At 38.9% G+C, this 13,444-nt stretch overlaps 2 protein-coding genes across 3 annotated transcripts; both read right to left on the bottom strand.

The window, feature by feature from the left end:
* Positions 1-1,413: 1,413 nt before the first annotated feature.
* Positions 1,414-7,547, bottom strand: fam83e (family with sequence similarity 83 member E). Of its 2 annotated transcripts, none has more exons than XM_034139096.1 (9): positions 7,113-7,547; positions 6,331-7,029; positions 5,666-5,812; positions 4,606-4,730; positions 3,737-4,225; positions 3,404-3,463; positions 3,021-3,255; positions 2,738-2,944; positions 1,414-1,890 (listed from the first exon to the last, which is right to left on the bottom strand). In XM_034139096.1, the coding sequence occupies exons 2-9, from the start codon at positions 6,796-6,798 to the stop codon at positions 1,714-1,716; spliced, it is 1,908 nt and encodes a 635-aa protein (XP_033994987.1). In that variant the 5' UTR covers positions 6,799-7,029; positions 7,113-7,547; the 3' UTR covers positions 1,414-1,713. The 2 variants fall into 2 exon arrangements, with proteins under 2 accessions (XP_033994987.1, XP_033994986.1); XM_034139095.1 differs by having other exon boundaries at positions 3,021-3,258; positions 7,113-7,544.
* A 1,405-nt stretch (positions 7,548-8,952) lies between these two features.
* On the bottom strand, positions 8,953-12,258 carry si:dkey-264d12.4 (epithelial membrane protein 3). The gene is made up of 5 exons (XM_034139093.1): positions 12,145-12,258; positions 10,251-10,361; positions 9,966-10,068; positions 9,709-9,849; positions 8,953-9,153 (listed from the first exon to the last, which is right to left on the bottom strand). The coding sequence occupies exons 2-5, from the start codon at positions 10,326-10,328 to the stop codon at positions 8,978-8,980; spliced, it is 498 nt and encodes a 165-aa protein (XP_033994984.1). The 5' UTR covers positions 10,329-10,361; positions 12,145-12,258; the 3' UTR covers positions 8,953-8,977.
* Between the last annotated feature and the right edge of the window lie 1,186 nt (positions 12,259-13,444).

Below are 13,444 nucleotides of genomic sequence, written 5' to 3'. Positions count from 1 at the left end.
CTTTCTTTGCATGACCTCTAAATGTCCATGTGAGCCACTAAAGAACAGAAAAAAAGCTGCGCTACCTTGGCTTTATAGGTGGACAGGCAGGGAATTGAACCCCAACCCTCTATAAGTGGAAAGGGACAGCGGTGAACCTTATAGTTGAGTGCAGCCCTTTGTTAACAGCGAGGGTTAAGAGAGCTGTTTGTGCTCTACATGGAACTGTTTTCCATCTCCCTCTTTGGTTTACATTATTATTATTTTTCTATTAAATATGACATTGGGGAATAAAACGCTGTTTTGTTGATAGTTCCATCCATTTATACATACTTCATCCTCCTGTCACGGAGTTCAAGCACTTAGACTTAGAGAGTTGGGCGGGGAACAAATATGATGCTCGTCACAATCATGTTAGTATGTATTTGAAGACAAAAACAAATGTTTTCATCAGCATGCAGACTGTGCCAAGTAAAGCCATATTCCTCCAGTCTCTGTAGTAATGCTAGCGCTGGGTGACCATAAATCCACTGGAATATACCACACACACACATTTTGCAAATTTCAACTGATTGACAGCTTATTTTTGGTCAATTTCTACCTTTATCTTCACCTAAATGCATTTTCTTGAAGTCTGGCGATCTCAAAAGTATCATCAAATGATTGGGCATCCCTAATTTACACACACACACACACACACACACACACACACACACACACACACCTTATTTTTGGTCAATTTCTACCTTTATCTTCAACTAAATTCATTTTCTTGAATTCTGGCGATCTCAAAAGTATCACCAAATGATTGGGCATCCCTAATTTAGTTGGATATGACACCTTAAATGTTTTTCTACAATGTTTGGTTCCAAAATTAAGCGTGTTTGAACATTTGACCCGAGAGACTGGTGGCCATCTTGGATTTGACCTCTCACGGTCCTCACGGGTCAAATCTGACTTCCCTCCACATCTGAAAATAAACCTTATGGTATGCTCTAACTATGTTAGAAATGTCATGCTTTTCTCATAAAATGCACAATTGTTATAATATGAGAGCTTATCCGCTGTACTATTGGTGTATTCTTTTATTTCTTCCTTGTTGTACACATCAATGGTCTATGTCATGGTTCATGTGCTGTGAGTATTAAACGTTTGGTATCAGCTTTTAAAATAACTCAATTTACATAAAAAAGTGTAAACTGTACATCAAGCACATAACCTCATGTGTGTTAACTGTTAGCAAAAGGATTTGTGTCTCTTTCTTCTTTAAACCTTTAACATCGTCACCTTTGAAACAATTATTGCATTCATTTCATACCATCTATTTCATGATATACTATATTAATTCCAATTAATATAATATACAAATCCTGACCTTCATACTGTATCAACACAAATGTACATTTATATCCATTCAATAAAGGTCTACACATATTTGTTATTCTATATTTTAATCAAAAGGTCCTATTGTAATTTGTACAGCCTTGTAGTGGTGAAAAAGGTTAATACTATTCAAGAGGAGCAACATTAACATAACAAAAAACATCAAATTAACAGGTAGAATTTACAGACATGCATATAACAATGGCTTTATTCTCAGTCATAGCCTGTTTTTGGCCTGATTTGGGTTAACACTGCAGAGGTTGTAACTATCCACTGTTGACGGCTGTCCTTGGTCAGTGAAAAAAAATGTTTTTACAGAAGTTATTGATCATGTATGTTCTTCCTTGCTTCTCATTCCTGTTTACCCTCCGCCTCTGCGAGTGGCCACCTCCAGGACGCATAAGAGGAGCTGCGGGGCCTCTCTCTGGGCAAAAGGTTTTGTTGACTTCTGTACAATAACGGTTTCAACTCATCGTTCCTCTTCCTCATCAGGTTAAGAGCAGGTGTCATTTGATCTGGGTCAAAGCACTGTCAAAGAAAAAGGAGATTTAAGGCACCAAAAACACATTAAAATCATATCATTACAAGTTATGTTTAGTTTAATATGCAAAGTAGCCATTACCTTATTAAATATGTTTGATTTAAATATACATGAAACACAAATCTGATTATTGGATAAAGGCTCAATATTCATATTTATCACCTAAAGTTACACATTTGTTTTTTGTTTTAAATGTTTTTCTGAAGAGATATTATGTAAAAAAAATGGAAATTAGACATTATCTAATGCTGACTTTGTGAAAATGGGGACAGTCTATTTGCGCAAAAAGTTGAGTTATACTTACAACTCAATGTCTATTTTGGATGTTTACTTTTCGCTATACAATGGGCGACTGTGGCTGCAAGGAAGTGCAGTCGTCTTTCAATCAGGAGGTTGTGGGTTCGATCACAGCCCTTGCAGTCATCATGTTGATATATCCTTGGGCAAGATACTTAACCCCGAGTTGCTCTCGATGGCATGTGTGAATGTGTTGTGTGAATGTTAGCTTACTTGAGCAAATGGCACTGCTCTGTATGAATGGAGTGAATGATGACTTGTAGTATGTAAAATGCTTTGAGTGGTCTTAAAGACTGGATAAAGCACTATACAAGTAGAGTCCATTTGACATTTTACCAAAATAGCCCAAACTCTTAAAATTGTCCATTGCATTAAAAAAATAAGTTTTTTCCTGTATTGTCTTAGCTTAAAAAGAGCAACATCTCTGTAAGCTTTACAGGGGGCTGTTAATTTATTTTCGTAAGAAGTATCTCCTCCTCCATCACTACTTCTTCACAAGCACATACAGAAAGAGATATAAAGAATCCACACACTTACACTGGCCATAAACCTTGGCACCGGGACTCCTCTGTTTTGTGTTTTGTTTACACTCAGCTCCATCATAGTCTGGGTCAGTTCTGACGCGGCGGCCTTCGATCCTTTCCCGATCTGTCCTGAAGGGCTCTGCTGGGGATGAGTCCTCTTCATGATGTCACTCAGGGATTTGTAGCTCTCAGACTGCGGCACCATTAGGATCAGAGGTTTCTGTGAGGAGAGAAATGCATCTCAGTTTTCCACAATTTTAACTCAAGTGCTTCGGTAGAAAAGGCCCGTTACTTACTCTAGAAGATGGTTTGTTCTCCACGGGTGAGCTAGTTTTATTTATGCTTCCCACTTCTCCCAATATGGCTTCCCTCTTTAAGGTCTCTCTTCTCTCCGAAAATGGAAGGATGTTTATATTGTGTGTTGGTTCTGTTCCTTCATCATCAAGTCTTGTTCGTGTTCTGTCATCTAAATTGGTGCTCTTCTCTGCGGAGAGTTGTCGGGCAATAGCCTTATTTATTATGTGATCCACCCTGCTGGAAAAAAAAACAACACAATAAATTAATAATTTTCTATGGAAATAATCAAGATTCCAGGAAACAGATTAGCATAAAACGTTATTAGAAGAAGACAAGAACAAATACTAGTATTATTTTAAAAAAGAACTGTAAGAAGACATACTTGAAAGTTGGTAATTTATGTGGCACATTGTTTGTCACTGGAGAAGTGTTTCGATACACCCTGTCACATACAGAAAGAAAGCAATATATAAGTCATGCAAACAACCTGTAACACAAAATATTACACAAAAATGCTGTGCTAGGGGAAATTAATTAGAGAATGAAAAGAAACAGAAAACATGTTTCAATTTTTCATTTGGGTGTCAGTTTCCAGTATTAAGTTACATTTTAATTAAAAATACCAACATTGTATTTGTGTAAATGACCATTTTAAAAGCATTCTGTATGATTGGTCCAAATACAACTTAGATTGAAGTCAAGATGATCCATGTACCTTTTGTTATCCACAAATTGGTTTCCATTGTAAGTAGGCCTAAAACTGTCCATAAAGAGTGTGTTTTTATCAAACAGCATTTGGCTCTGCATCTGCATCTCCTTGGCCATGATTTCCTCCTGCTGATCAAACAGGAATTTGCTCTGCACCTGCATTTCCTTGGCCATGATTTCATCGTGTTGATCAAGAGGACTGCACTTTGTAGTGTGTATAACCCCCATGGCTACCCAGTCAAGGAGGGAATCAGCAGGTGGGGATGGAGGATTGGCAATCTCAGGCTCATAAAGGTGATGTCTTTGAAACCCGAGATCTGAGCGGTCTTTCAGATGATGAGTCACATCTACATGAGTCTCTGCCTCCCTCCATGTGTCAGGGACAGGGAGTGAAGCCGCAAAAAGGGTCCTGAACTCCCTGTCGAATGATTCTACAACTGGGCCGTTCAGAACGGTGATCAGCTGCCGGTGCAGGTGGGCGTCGGTCCATGTGAGGCTGCAGAGTGCAAAGATAGCTTGTTATATCAAAGTGTTTCTGATACATTTAAAGGGAAATTAAGGATGACAGTAAACATTAGGATCAAAACCATACATTCAATCAAGCTGTAAGCCAAGGATGTAACAATATAGTATGAACATGTAAAGAAAAAGTTAATTGAACTGTCAGTTTATTAATTTTTTTAGGAAAATACAACCATAAAAGATGATGGGAATAAAGTAGCCATCATTATAACCTTTCTGTATTGAATATAGAAAGTAATGGGTCTATTGAAATTATAAACAATACAAAAATGGCTTGAAGTTATTATCCACATGTCAATGATGATTTCTACAATAAGGAAAAAAATGGGAAATGAGGTAAATGAAACTGCTCACCTGTAGCTGCCATGAATCACTGTCTGTAAATCGAATAGAAGGAAATTGTCTTTCATTTCTCCGACCACCATTCTTCCTGTCCTCGAACAAAAGGTTTTCCCACCAAGAACACGTACCTGCATGTTCTGCCAAACCACAAACCAGAGTTGAAACTTGAGATAGAGGGAAATGAAAAGGTGTTGTTTATCTTTGATACAATGAGATGAAGCGGCATAATATCTTACACAGGGTTTATAGTAAACAAGAGTATACATCCATGCAAGGGGCCCTGTGAGGCTGTACTATAGACATAGCAGTGCTTTGAGCCAAAAGCTAACGTCAGGGTGTAAACATGCTTACAATCACATGGCTGATGATTAGCAGAAACAGGTTAACCATGTTCACCATCTTAGTTTACCATGTTAGCATGCACAAATGTGCAAGTTAGCAACAGAAACAAAGTAAAGATGAGGAGATGTGATTCATTAGTTTTGCACTTTTTTTGCGTCATTAACCAAAGTATTTGGCCTGAGGGCATCAGATGAAAGTTAAGGGATCACCAACCTGACAAAAATTCATTCTGAGGGGTGGACATTTCTTCACCAAATGTAATGGCAACCAATACAATAGTCAATTCATTTCTCTAAAAACCACAAATGTCAACCTCATGGTGAGCAAGAGTCATTTTAGGGATGGAGAACTTAAATTCGGTTCATTCATCAATTTCATAAACTGCTATCATGAAATGGATTTATATCTTGTAGGGTATTCAACATCAGGCACAGCATTTCACCACCTCAAGAGAAACAGTCAACTGTGAATGATGTGCAACCAGTTTAACTATGCATGGCTAAGAGTACATTTCACATTCCTAAGATTATTAAACAGGAATGTAAGAGTAAAAGGACACCACTACACAAAATGCAGTCTATCAAGTTTATAACAACGCTTTAAGATGTAACCTTAAGATGTAACCCAGTGGCCCTGTTGACTGGCGGTGCTTGGGTTAATTTATTGTCATGTCAAACATACCCAATCAAATGGCTGCTAGGTGTGTGCTAATTTGCAGGAGGTGACTCACCGGATGCCTGAGCCTGTTGAGCGTGAAGTTCTCTTGAATGGACCTTTGGTTCAGGATGATGTACACAGGGACACCCCGGGAAGCAGCTTTGTGTAAATCTCCAATAATTGCACCATCTGTCAATCTGTCCGTCACAATGGCAATTACCTGTGTATTATAGAAATATGTCCCTTAGTCTGTACTTGATCGGATTGTCCAGAAAGTGGCATACACAAAATGTAACCCTTTATTTCTTCTTTATTTTTCTAAAAGATTAAAGATATCATATTGATGCAGATGATGGAAGATGTGATGCTACTTCACAGAAGTAAAACTGAACTAATATTAACCACAAAAGCAGTAAAAGTTGTTTGGGTTGATGCATTAAGCAGCATTCGTGTAGTGGAGCTGCAAAGGTTGCTTCATGTTTCTATATTTAATTTATTGTTGAAAGGTTTAAATTGAAGGAGTTCTTTATATTTGATTCTATTCTTTTAGTACAATCTTTAACTTAAGTCTCCAGATTAACATAGCAAAAAAGAAAATGTATCTCTGAAATATAGTGGTGTTAAAGTATTAACTCTGAATAAATTACATTATCATAAAAACAGTTCTTAAATCAGAGTGTTCCAGCTCTACCATATGAAAATAAACGTGTTTATCCATAACATGATATATTTGCATACTTCGCCAGCATTTTGCAAGTGCCATCTGATGATCTGCCTGACAGAAGGGTCCCCCTCTGCAGGAGGGCTGGTGTGGACTCTAACGCTGTCTTTGGCTCCCCAGGGGCTCTTCTCAGGCCAGCCCAGCTCCAGGCTCGGGGGTGGTGTGTCTGTGAAGGAGGGGAAGTATGTGGAACAGAAGTCCTCCATCTCTGAGCTGCAGTCCTCTCCATTCTCCTGTCTTTGCACCTGTAGCGGGTGAAGGCGATAGTCCTGAGCCCAGCTGCTTATCTGGCTGACCTCTTCAGAAGACAGGAAGCAGCCGGAGCGCTCTGTGCCGATGGAGCTGTAGAAGGCCTCTGGTCCTGCATTGAGGAGTCTCTCCACTGCCTGACGCTCCTTCTCACAATGGAGGAACTCTGGGGAGGACTCATTCACCGGTAGAAAAACTACATTCTCATCAAGGCTCTGCTCGTGTGAGTTGGACATGACGGCAGCCTGATATGTCTCTGTGTAAAACTGCTAACAAAGTTTCCACTACTGACTTCTGTAGTGTGATATCAAATCCAACCCAGACCAGCTCATGTCACCCTTGGATCTAGTTGAAGTAATTCCATTCATTCTTCTGGCAAAAAGTCACAATATCTCCATGTTGGCAAGACCAGCCCCGAAAACATATGATATCTTGAAGGTGCAGGCAATGCTCTGTGAGAAAAACTCCTGGACACATTTTAAATAAATCTATGAGTAGACTTGTCTGAAAAAAATCATTTTGAACACACAAAACACAATGTGAAACTCACCTCCTGGAAAGCATGTCTCATCTCTCAGGCTTGAGTATCACTAAAAAGCTCTTAAGAGCTATACCTCTTCATGTGTTCCCTCCCAATGCCGATCGTCTCACCTCTCCAAACACTTCCACTCCTTCCAACCGACGTTGTTCTCAGATTCCAGACATTCTACAAAGCTGACAGATCCGTTCGCTGCACAGTCTCAATATTTTACTTAAATCAGAGTCTTTGGTATTCTGGCTCTAGGTCATACACTAAACACGTTCGACGTGTGTGGCAACAAATAGTGCAATGTCAACTTTGTCTTAGAGACTGCTTCTTACCTCACAGCTTCCTTTTTGGACTGGTCCAGCCTGACTGGTAGGTTTGGAGGCAACAGTTTCACACTGCACCTAACTTTCCATCTAAAAAGGTGTAATTACAGTAGTTTGCTTTTTATTACCTCTGGGGAAAATGTGTTGGTGAATGTGATACTGCTGAAGTGTAACTGGCCAATTTCTTATTAGTTCATTATCAACTTCCTCTGAAATGATGTGGAAAATGCAAGCATACCTCAGCAAAGTAAACATTGAATGCCACAAAATGTTGACTGATGCTTTAACAATGATTGGCACACCCTTTAGCAACCACAGCATAATGTCAGAGGATTGCACCGGCACTGAGTGACACAGAAAGCACTGAGTGACACAGAAAGCTCAAAACAAAACAGGCCTAGCACAGAGTAAGCCTTCTTAATACAGGAATGCTCTTTAGAAAAGGTGTCAACAATCAGTGCATTGCTCTCTTTAATAAGTAAACAGATATATACAAAATATATCAAACATAATCACAATCATTAAGTACAAGGTATAGATTGATTAGCAAATACTTCCATTACAGAATTCTTCATGATTAATATGTTAAAGGTCCCATGTCATGCTTTTCCGGTTATTACCCGTCCCCTTGTGTGTTATGAAGCTTTTTCTGCATGTAAACGGTCTGCAGAGTCACAAACCCTCAAAGTACACCCTGTAGCGAGTAAAACTCTAACACAGAAAAGACCTGTCTGTGCTGCCCCAGAACGCCTTGTTGGAGATTTCTCTTTTTCCATTGTTTACTTCTTGGGTATAGTGACGTATTTCGGGTATAGTGACGTAACGTAACGGCTCCGCAGATTGGTCCAAATTGACCAATCCGCGGAGCCGTTACGTCCACGGAGCCGTTACGTTTTGACCAATCTGCGGACTTCCTCACACACACACACACTCGGCGGGACGTTGCGAGGCTCGCTGCTGCAAGGAGCGGGACACTGAGCTGGCTCACTGGTGTGGGGTCGGCGAGACAGTGAGACACCGCGGAACTCAGCCTGGCACACACACAAACTCCCAGCCAGGCTGCGGGTGTGCGTGTGTTCCGGGCTGGGTTTCGCTGTGTCTCTCTGTCTCGCAGACGGCCACTGGGCTCACAGGGAGGGGGGGGCAGGAGCTCCAACAAGCCGTTTATGACAGAGAGTGAATACACATACTATACAGAGATGCTGTATGAGAAACCAATGTGAGTTTGGAAAATTGCACAATATAAATGTATTTTAGTATACCTCAACAATGGAAGAATTATGATCAGTAGAAATGGCCATGACATGGGATCTTTAAGCTTAAGTCAGCATGACCGAGTTTTCTTGATTTGGTCTTGAGTAACAACAATGTGTCTCCTAGAGAGTCACCATTATGACATAACGTCCCGCATACCATGTAGGGTGGATTTTGGGTCCGAAAGTATTAAATAATTTAAAGAAGTATTTTCTTCTTAGTCTCTTATCTCCTCATGTGCACTATCTTTACTCTGGAATGTGAGTGAAGAGCTCTTTTTTTTAATTTTGCATATTTTCTGTTTGTGGCTCACTGCTTCTTGCGCAGGTGGGCGTATAGCACTCCACTGACCAGGAGGAGAGGGACACACAGCCAGGCCAGGATGAAGCAGTAGCCAAAGCGTCCTTTGCTAAGATCTCTGGATTCACTTAAGATCTCCTTTCTGTGGAAGGTGAAGATGAGGCAAGCAGCAAAGACTGTGAAGCCTGCAGGAGCAAGACATTAAAGGTTTTAGTTCAAAATGTCTCACCACAGCTGTTCATTTCATGGTATGCATGTGTGACTACCTGATAGGGATTAATTAGGATCCCTTTGTAAATATAAATAGAATTTATATTAAATAGAACAGATGGGCATGTATGTTTTTACAGGATTAACTAGTGCCTTTATAGGGGACTATATTTTCCGTTGTGGATTATTAAAGTCTTGTTTATTATTAATAGCAGCAAGACTGTGAATGTGGGATAGACTGATATTCAAATTGATACAACTATATATTCATCTAAAGGCACGATTCCAAAAAAACACAAAATAATTCAAGAGAGAAAAACCAAGCTGATTTCACTCATCAAGTTATACTTTGACAGAGGTCTACTCTCGTAACAACTGTAGAAACAAAAGCTACATTTGCAAAGAAAATATAAGTGCAGTCAAGTTTTCACAAAGGATTCAAAGCCTTAAAAGTGAAAAAAAAAAAAGCTGTCTGTTTTTTTTTCATTGACAACATTTGATATGGCTTATGTAATAACTTAAGACTTCACCTGCAAATGCCTGACAGAGGCCTGTGAAGTAGAAGAGTCCTCCTCTGGACATGGTGACCAGCTGACCGAGAAAAACTAGGAAGGAGATGGAGGAGAAGACCACAGAGAGGACCATGAGGGCCTGGACCGACTGCAGCCAGTCTGGGAGAGTGGGTCAGAGAATGAGTGTAAGACACTCACTCACAAGCAAAACACAATGCAAAACGTGACCAGTAAATAATGCAGGCTAGCACGCAAACAAATAATTTAAAATGTACCGCTCTCATTTGTAGCAGCACACATCCAGGTCTTCGTGGCATTATCATGGAAGCAGTTATACCAGAGGTCTGTGATTTCTAAATCATCCCATATCCACCAGGACTGCAGAAAGAATAAAAGAAAGCAAAAAGAAAGATTGGTTCATTTCAAAGACAGGTTCTCAGAATAGCACAAAACCACAGCTGGCAGTAGTTGATGTGCAGCATTTGTGTGAGCCTTTATTCACATCATACAGGGATCAACAGTGACATCTACTGTAGGAAGAGAGAAAACATGCGTCTCACCTTCTCCAGGGTGGCGATGAGGAGCATGGCCAAGGTCACCAAATGCAGCACGGTCATGAATATGAGCAGGAAAACCATGGCTGCTTGGAGATGAGGGAAGAGTGTGGTATCCTGTGTACAAACAAACAAACAAACCTGTAATGTAATTATAATTATAGAATTGCATCTGTAAAATCTGTTTGGGCTACAGGAGTGATGTAATCATCAGCAGGTTTCCTCTTGTATTGTAATTGTTCAAAATAGCATTTTTTCTAATAGTGTCCATCTGACTATACCTGTATTATTATTATTATTATATATGTAAAGTATCAGTGTGACATCACAACTGAATGAAAGTGAAGTTGGCTTGTTAAAAGGCACGTTTTGAAAAAATTGAATTCTCAGTTTTTATGATATAGGAACTTTGATATTTGTGAATCAACAGCTTTATGGTCCATTTCCAAAGTGCTCATCAGATTTCTAAAGGAAGTGGCCTGAAACAGTGGACCCTGTGTCTGCCTCTTGGGGAAACTCTGAGCACTTTCATCACGCATCTCAACATCTGCACTGACAATCTCTGCCCATTTATTAGCCACAAGCATGCCAGACAGAGAGTTTCTCTTCGTCTCCAGAGCAGCTCTGGTCTCTGAGGAATCAGAACATCAACTCCCTGGAACAATTGTAAACAAGCTTTATCCTGAAACCCTACCTAACAAGGGTCTGACATATCCAAAGTCAAAGATCCTTGCAGTATAAAGGATGATTATCCATCATAATACATCGGGTTCAATTTGAGAAAAAAACATTTAAATTCTCTTATGATACAATGTCATATTGTGTTAAGATTGATAACAATAGCGCCTCTTGAATAACTTCAGTTTCTTTGTTTTTGTAAGCTTTAGTACAATTATGGTTAAAGACTCCATTTTTCTTACACCGTATATTGAGAAAGGTTGAATTGGCAAGAGGATAATAATGAATCAAACTAATAGCACTATTTTTCTTTCAAATATTTTATAGATATTGTGATAATATTATCACTGGTGCATTGCTTTTGCCATGATAATTGTTTAGTGAAAGTCTGAAATCTTTACAGCCCTTATCCTAGCCAAAAAGTCATTTAAATAGGAACAACTCTAAAAAGGAGATATGAATGACTCATGGTATGATTCACTTTTTTCTATCCAACATTTTTTAGGACACTTGCAAAAACAGGCAATAGCATCATTAAGCAAGACTTTTTGGTTTCATTTCCCATAGATACAGGTATAAATAACTAACGGCAAAAGAAACAAAAAAACATAACGGACATCATGTCAAACGTAAATACAGTAATAACTAAAAAACGAATAATCCAGAAACAAGTGTGATGTGCTGTTTTTCTATGCTGTTATGGGACCTTAACTGTGCGTCTTGTAAATTGTTGCTAGCCAATTTCATAAATCATTACAGTAAATCCCTTTTGAAATACAAATGGTGGGGTAGACCTTTCCTTTTCGTAAATGGTCCTCTCTTAACTACACAGCTTACTTTAAGGAATGAGTATCCTACGCCTTGCTCATGTTTGTCTTTCCTACCCACCTCTGTCCAGAGGGGGAAACCACTGTTGCTGTTCCATTGTGGACAATTCAGAGAGGCCTGTGTTTGATTAGATAATGCTACATCTGGTTTACATAATGCTGAGGTAACTAGCACAGGCAGTAAGGAAGGTGATGATTACAGAAAATGCACTGTTGATCAACAGAAACGCAGCCTTATGAAGGTTAGATATCATAATGAAACCGTATTTTAGCATTTGATCACATTAGGGTGTGACCTGCATTTTATTGGGCAATAGCTTCATCATACTAAGCTGTACGTGAAAGTCCAGGAATAATGTCTGTTTAAGCTCACATAACAAAGATGAAGTTCTTACCCTTCAGCTACAGAGCTTTTGAGTCTGTAATGTTCAGTGGTTGTTGATAACTGCTTCCTAGTTGCAGTTATCCTCCCTCTGCCCTTTTCTGGTCTCACAGTCTTAGCTCCAAAACTTTGAAAAGGGTACAGAAAAGGAATGTGGAGTTAGATATAGGAGGAGTCCTCAACACCCATTTCCTCTAGAGTTACTCTGCCCTCCCCCTCAAATGTGTGGTCTGGACCAACTCATTACCAACAATAACATTCCTCTAGAACTGAATAAAAACTGAATATTTGCACACATTCAATCTGTATTTAGTGTAGAACTAAATAAGATAAGGTAATGTGTGCCTACGTTTTTCAGACTTCACACAGTTGAAACACATTTGTCGTAATTTCAACTGTGCTGGATGTGTGGGCTCGCAATGGTTACATTTTGTATTATTAAAGCCTCACCTGTGCAAAAGCTGTTCTCAACATTTTTTTATCATCTAATGTCACTAAGAAGACTATAAAAAAGCAAAGTAATACACAACATAAATTGCAAATAATTAACATGCCACAATTTTGCATGACCTCCTCCCCCCTAAAGCACAAAAGTACTCAATACAGGAATATTGTCACTATGATAATGTTCTTACACATACATGTTCATAAGCACTTTACTGTTATAGCCAATCAATCTAAAAACAACTAGAGGTGGGAAGTAACTAAGTACATTTACTTAAGTACTGTCCCAGGTATTTCCATGTTATGTTACTTTGAACTTCTACTCCGAACTTCTACTCCACTACAATTCAGAGCTAAATGGTGTACTTTTACTCCACTACATTTATTTAATATCTTTAGTTACTTTACAGATTTGGATTAATGATGTGAAATATAAACACTTAAATAAGGCTTTAGTTACACCTGGAGTAAATTCACAATATACCCTGCAGTATATATACTTTTACCAGCTTTAATAAACACTTTAATTCATCAATAAATATAATGAAAACATATAAATACATATTATTCTAAAATGGACCAATCTGCATAATGAGTACTTTAAGTATATTTTTTATCTTAATACTTTGGAAATGTTACTTTAGTAACATTTTGAATGCAGAACTTTTACTTACTTAGCGTACTGCTACACTCTGGTACTTCTACTTTCACTCAAGATCTGAGTACTTCTCCCACCTCTGAAAACAACACAATGCATAACTCAAACATTTAGCATAGCCTACACTACACATTTCTTACTTTTTTTTAAAAAGTAACTTTAACTGTCACACTAGACCAGTGGTTCTCAACCTGTGGTACGCGTCCCGCTA

This window comes from Trematomus bernacchii, unplaced genomic scaffold (assembly GCF_902827165.1).
Source record: "Trematomus bernacchii unplaced genomic scaffold, fTreBer1.1, whole genome shotgun sequence".
In the NCBI taxonomy this organism is placed as follows: Eukaryota; Metazoa; Chordata; class Actinopteri; order Perciformes; family Nototheniidae; genus Trematomus; species Trematomus bernacchii.
Note: the sequence above shows the minus strand (reverse complement) of the source record. Positions and strands in the feature narration are given on the sequence as shown.

Bases quoted from the DNA above. Each gene is read 5' to 3' on its own strand.
- si:dkey-264d12.4 (XM_034139093.1), bottom strand. From the start codon at position 10,328: ATGGTTTTCCTGCTCATATTCATGACCGTGCTGCATTTGGTGACCTTG. The intron at 10,069-10,250 runs GTGAGACGCATG...TTCTTTCTGCAG, and splicing joins TCATCGCCACCCTGGAGAAG to TCCTGGTGGATATGGGATGA. The intron at 9,850-9,965 runs GTACATTTTAAA...CCACTCTCCCAG, and splicing joins TGCTGCTACAAATGAGAGCG to ACTGGCTGCAGTCGGTCCAG.
- fam83e (XM_034139095.1), bottom strand. From the start codon at position 6,798: ATGTCCAACTCACACGAGCAGAGCCTTGATGAGAATGTAGTTTTTCTA. The intron at 3,464-3,736 runs GTACATGGATCA...TGTATGTGACAG, and splicing joins CAATTTGTGGATAACAAAAG to GGTGTATCGAAACACTTCTC. The intron at 1,891-2,737 runs GTAAGTGTGTGG...TTTCTTTGACAG, and splicing joins TGCCAAGGTTTATGGCCAGT to TGCTTTGACCCAGATCAAAT.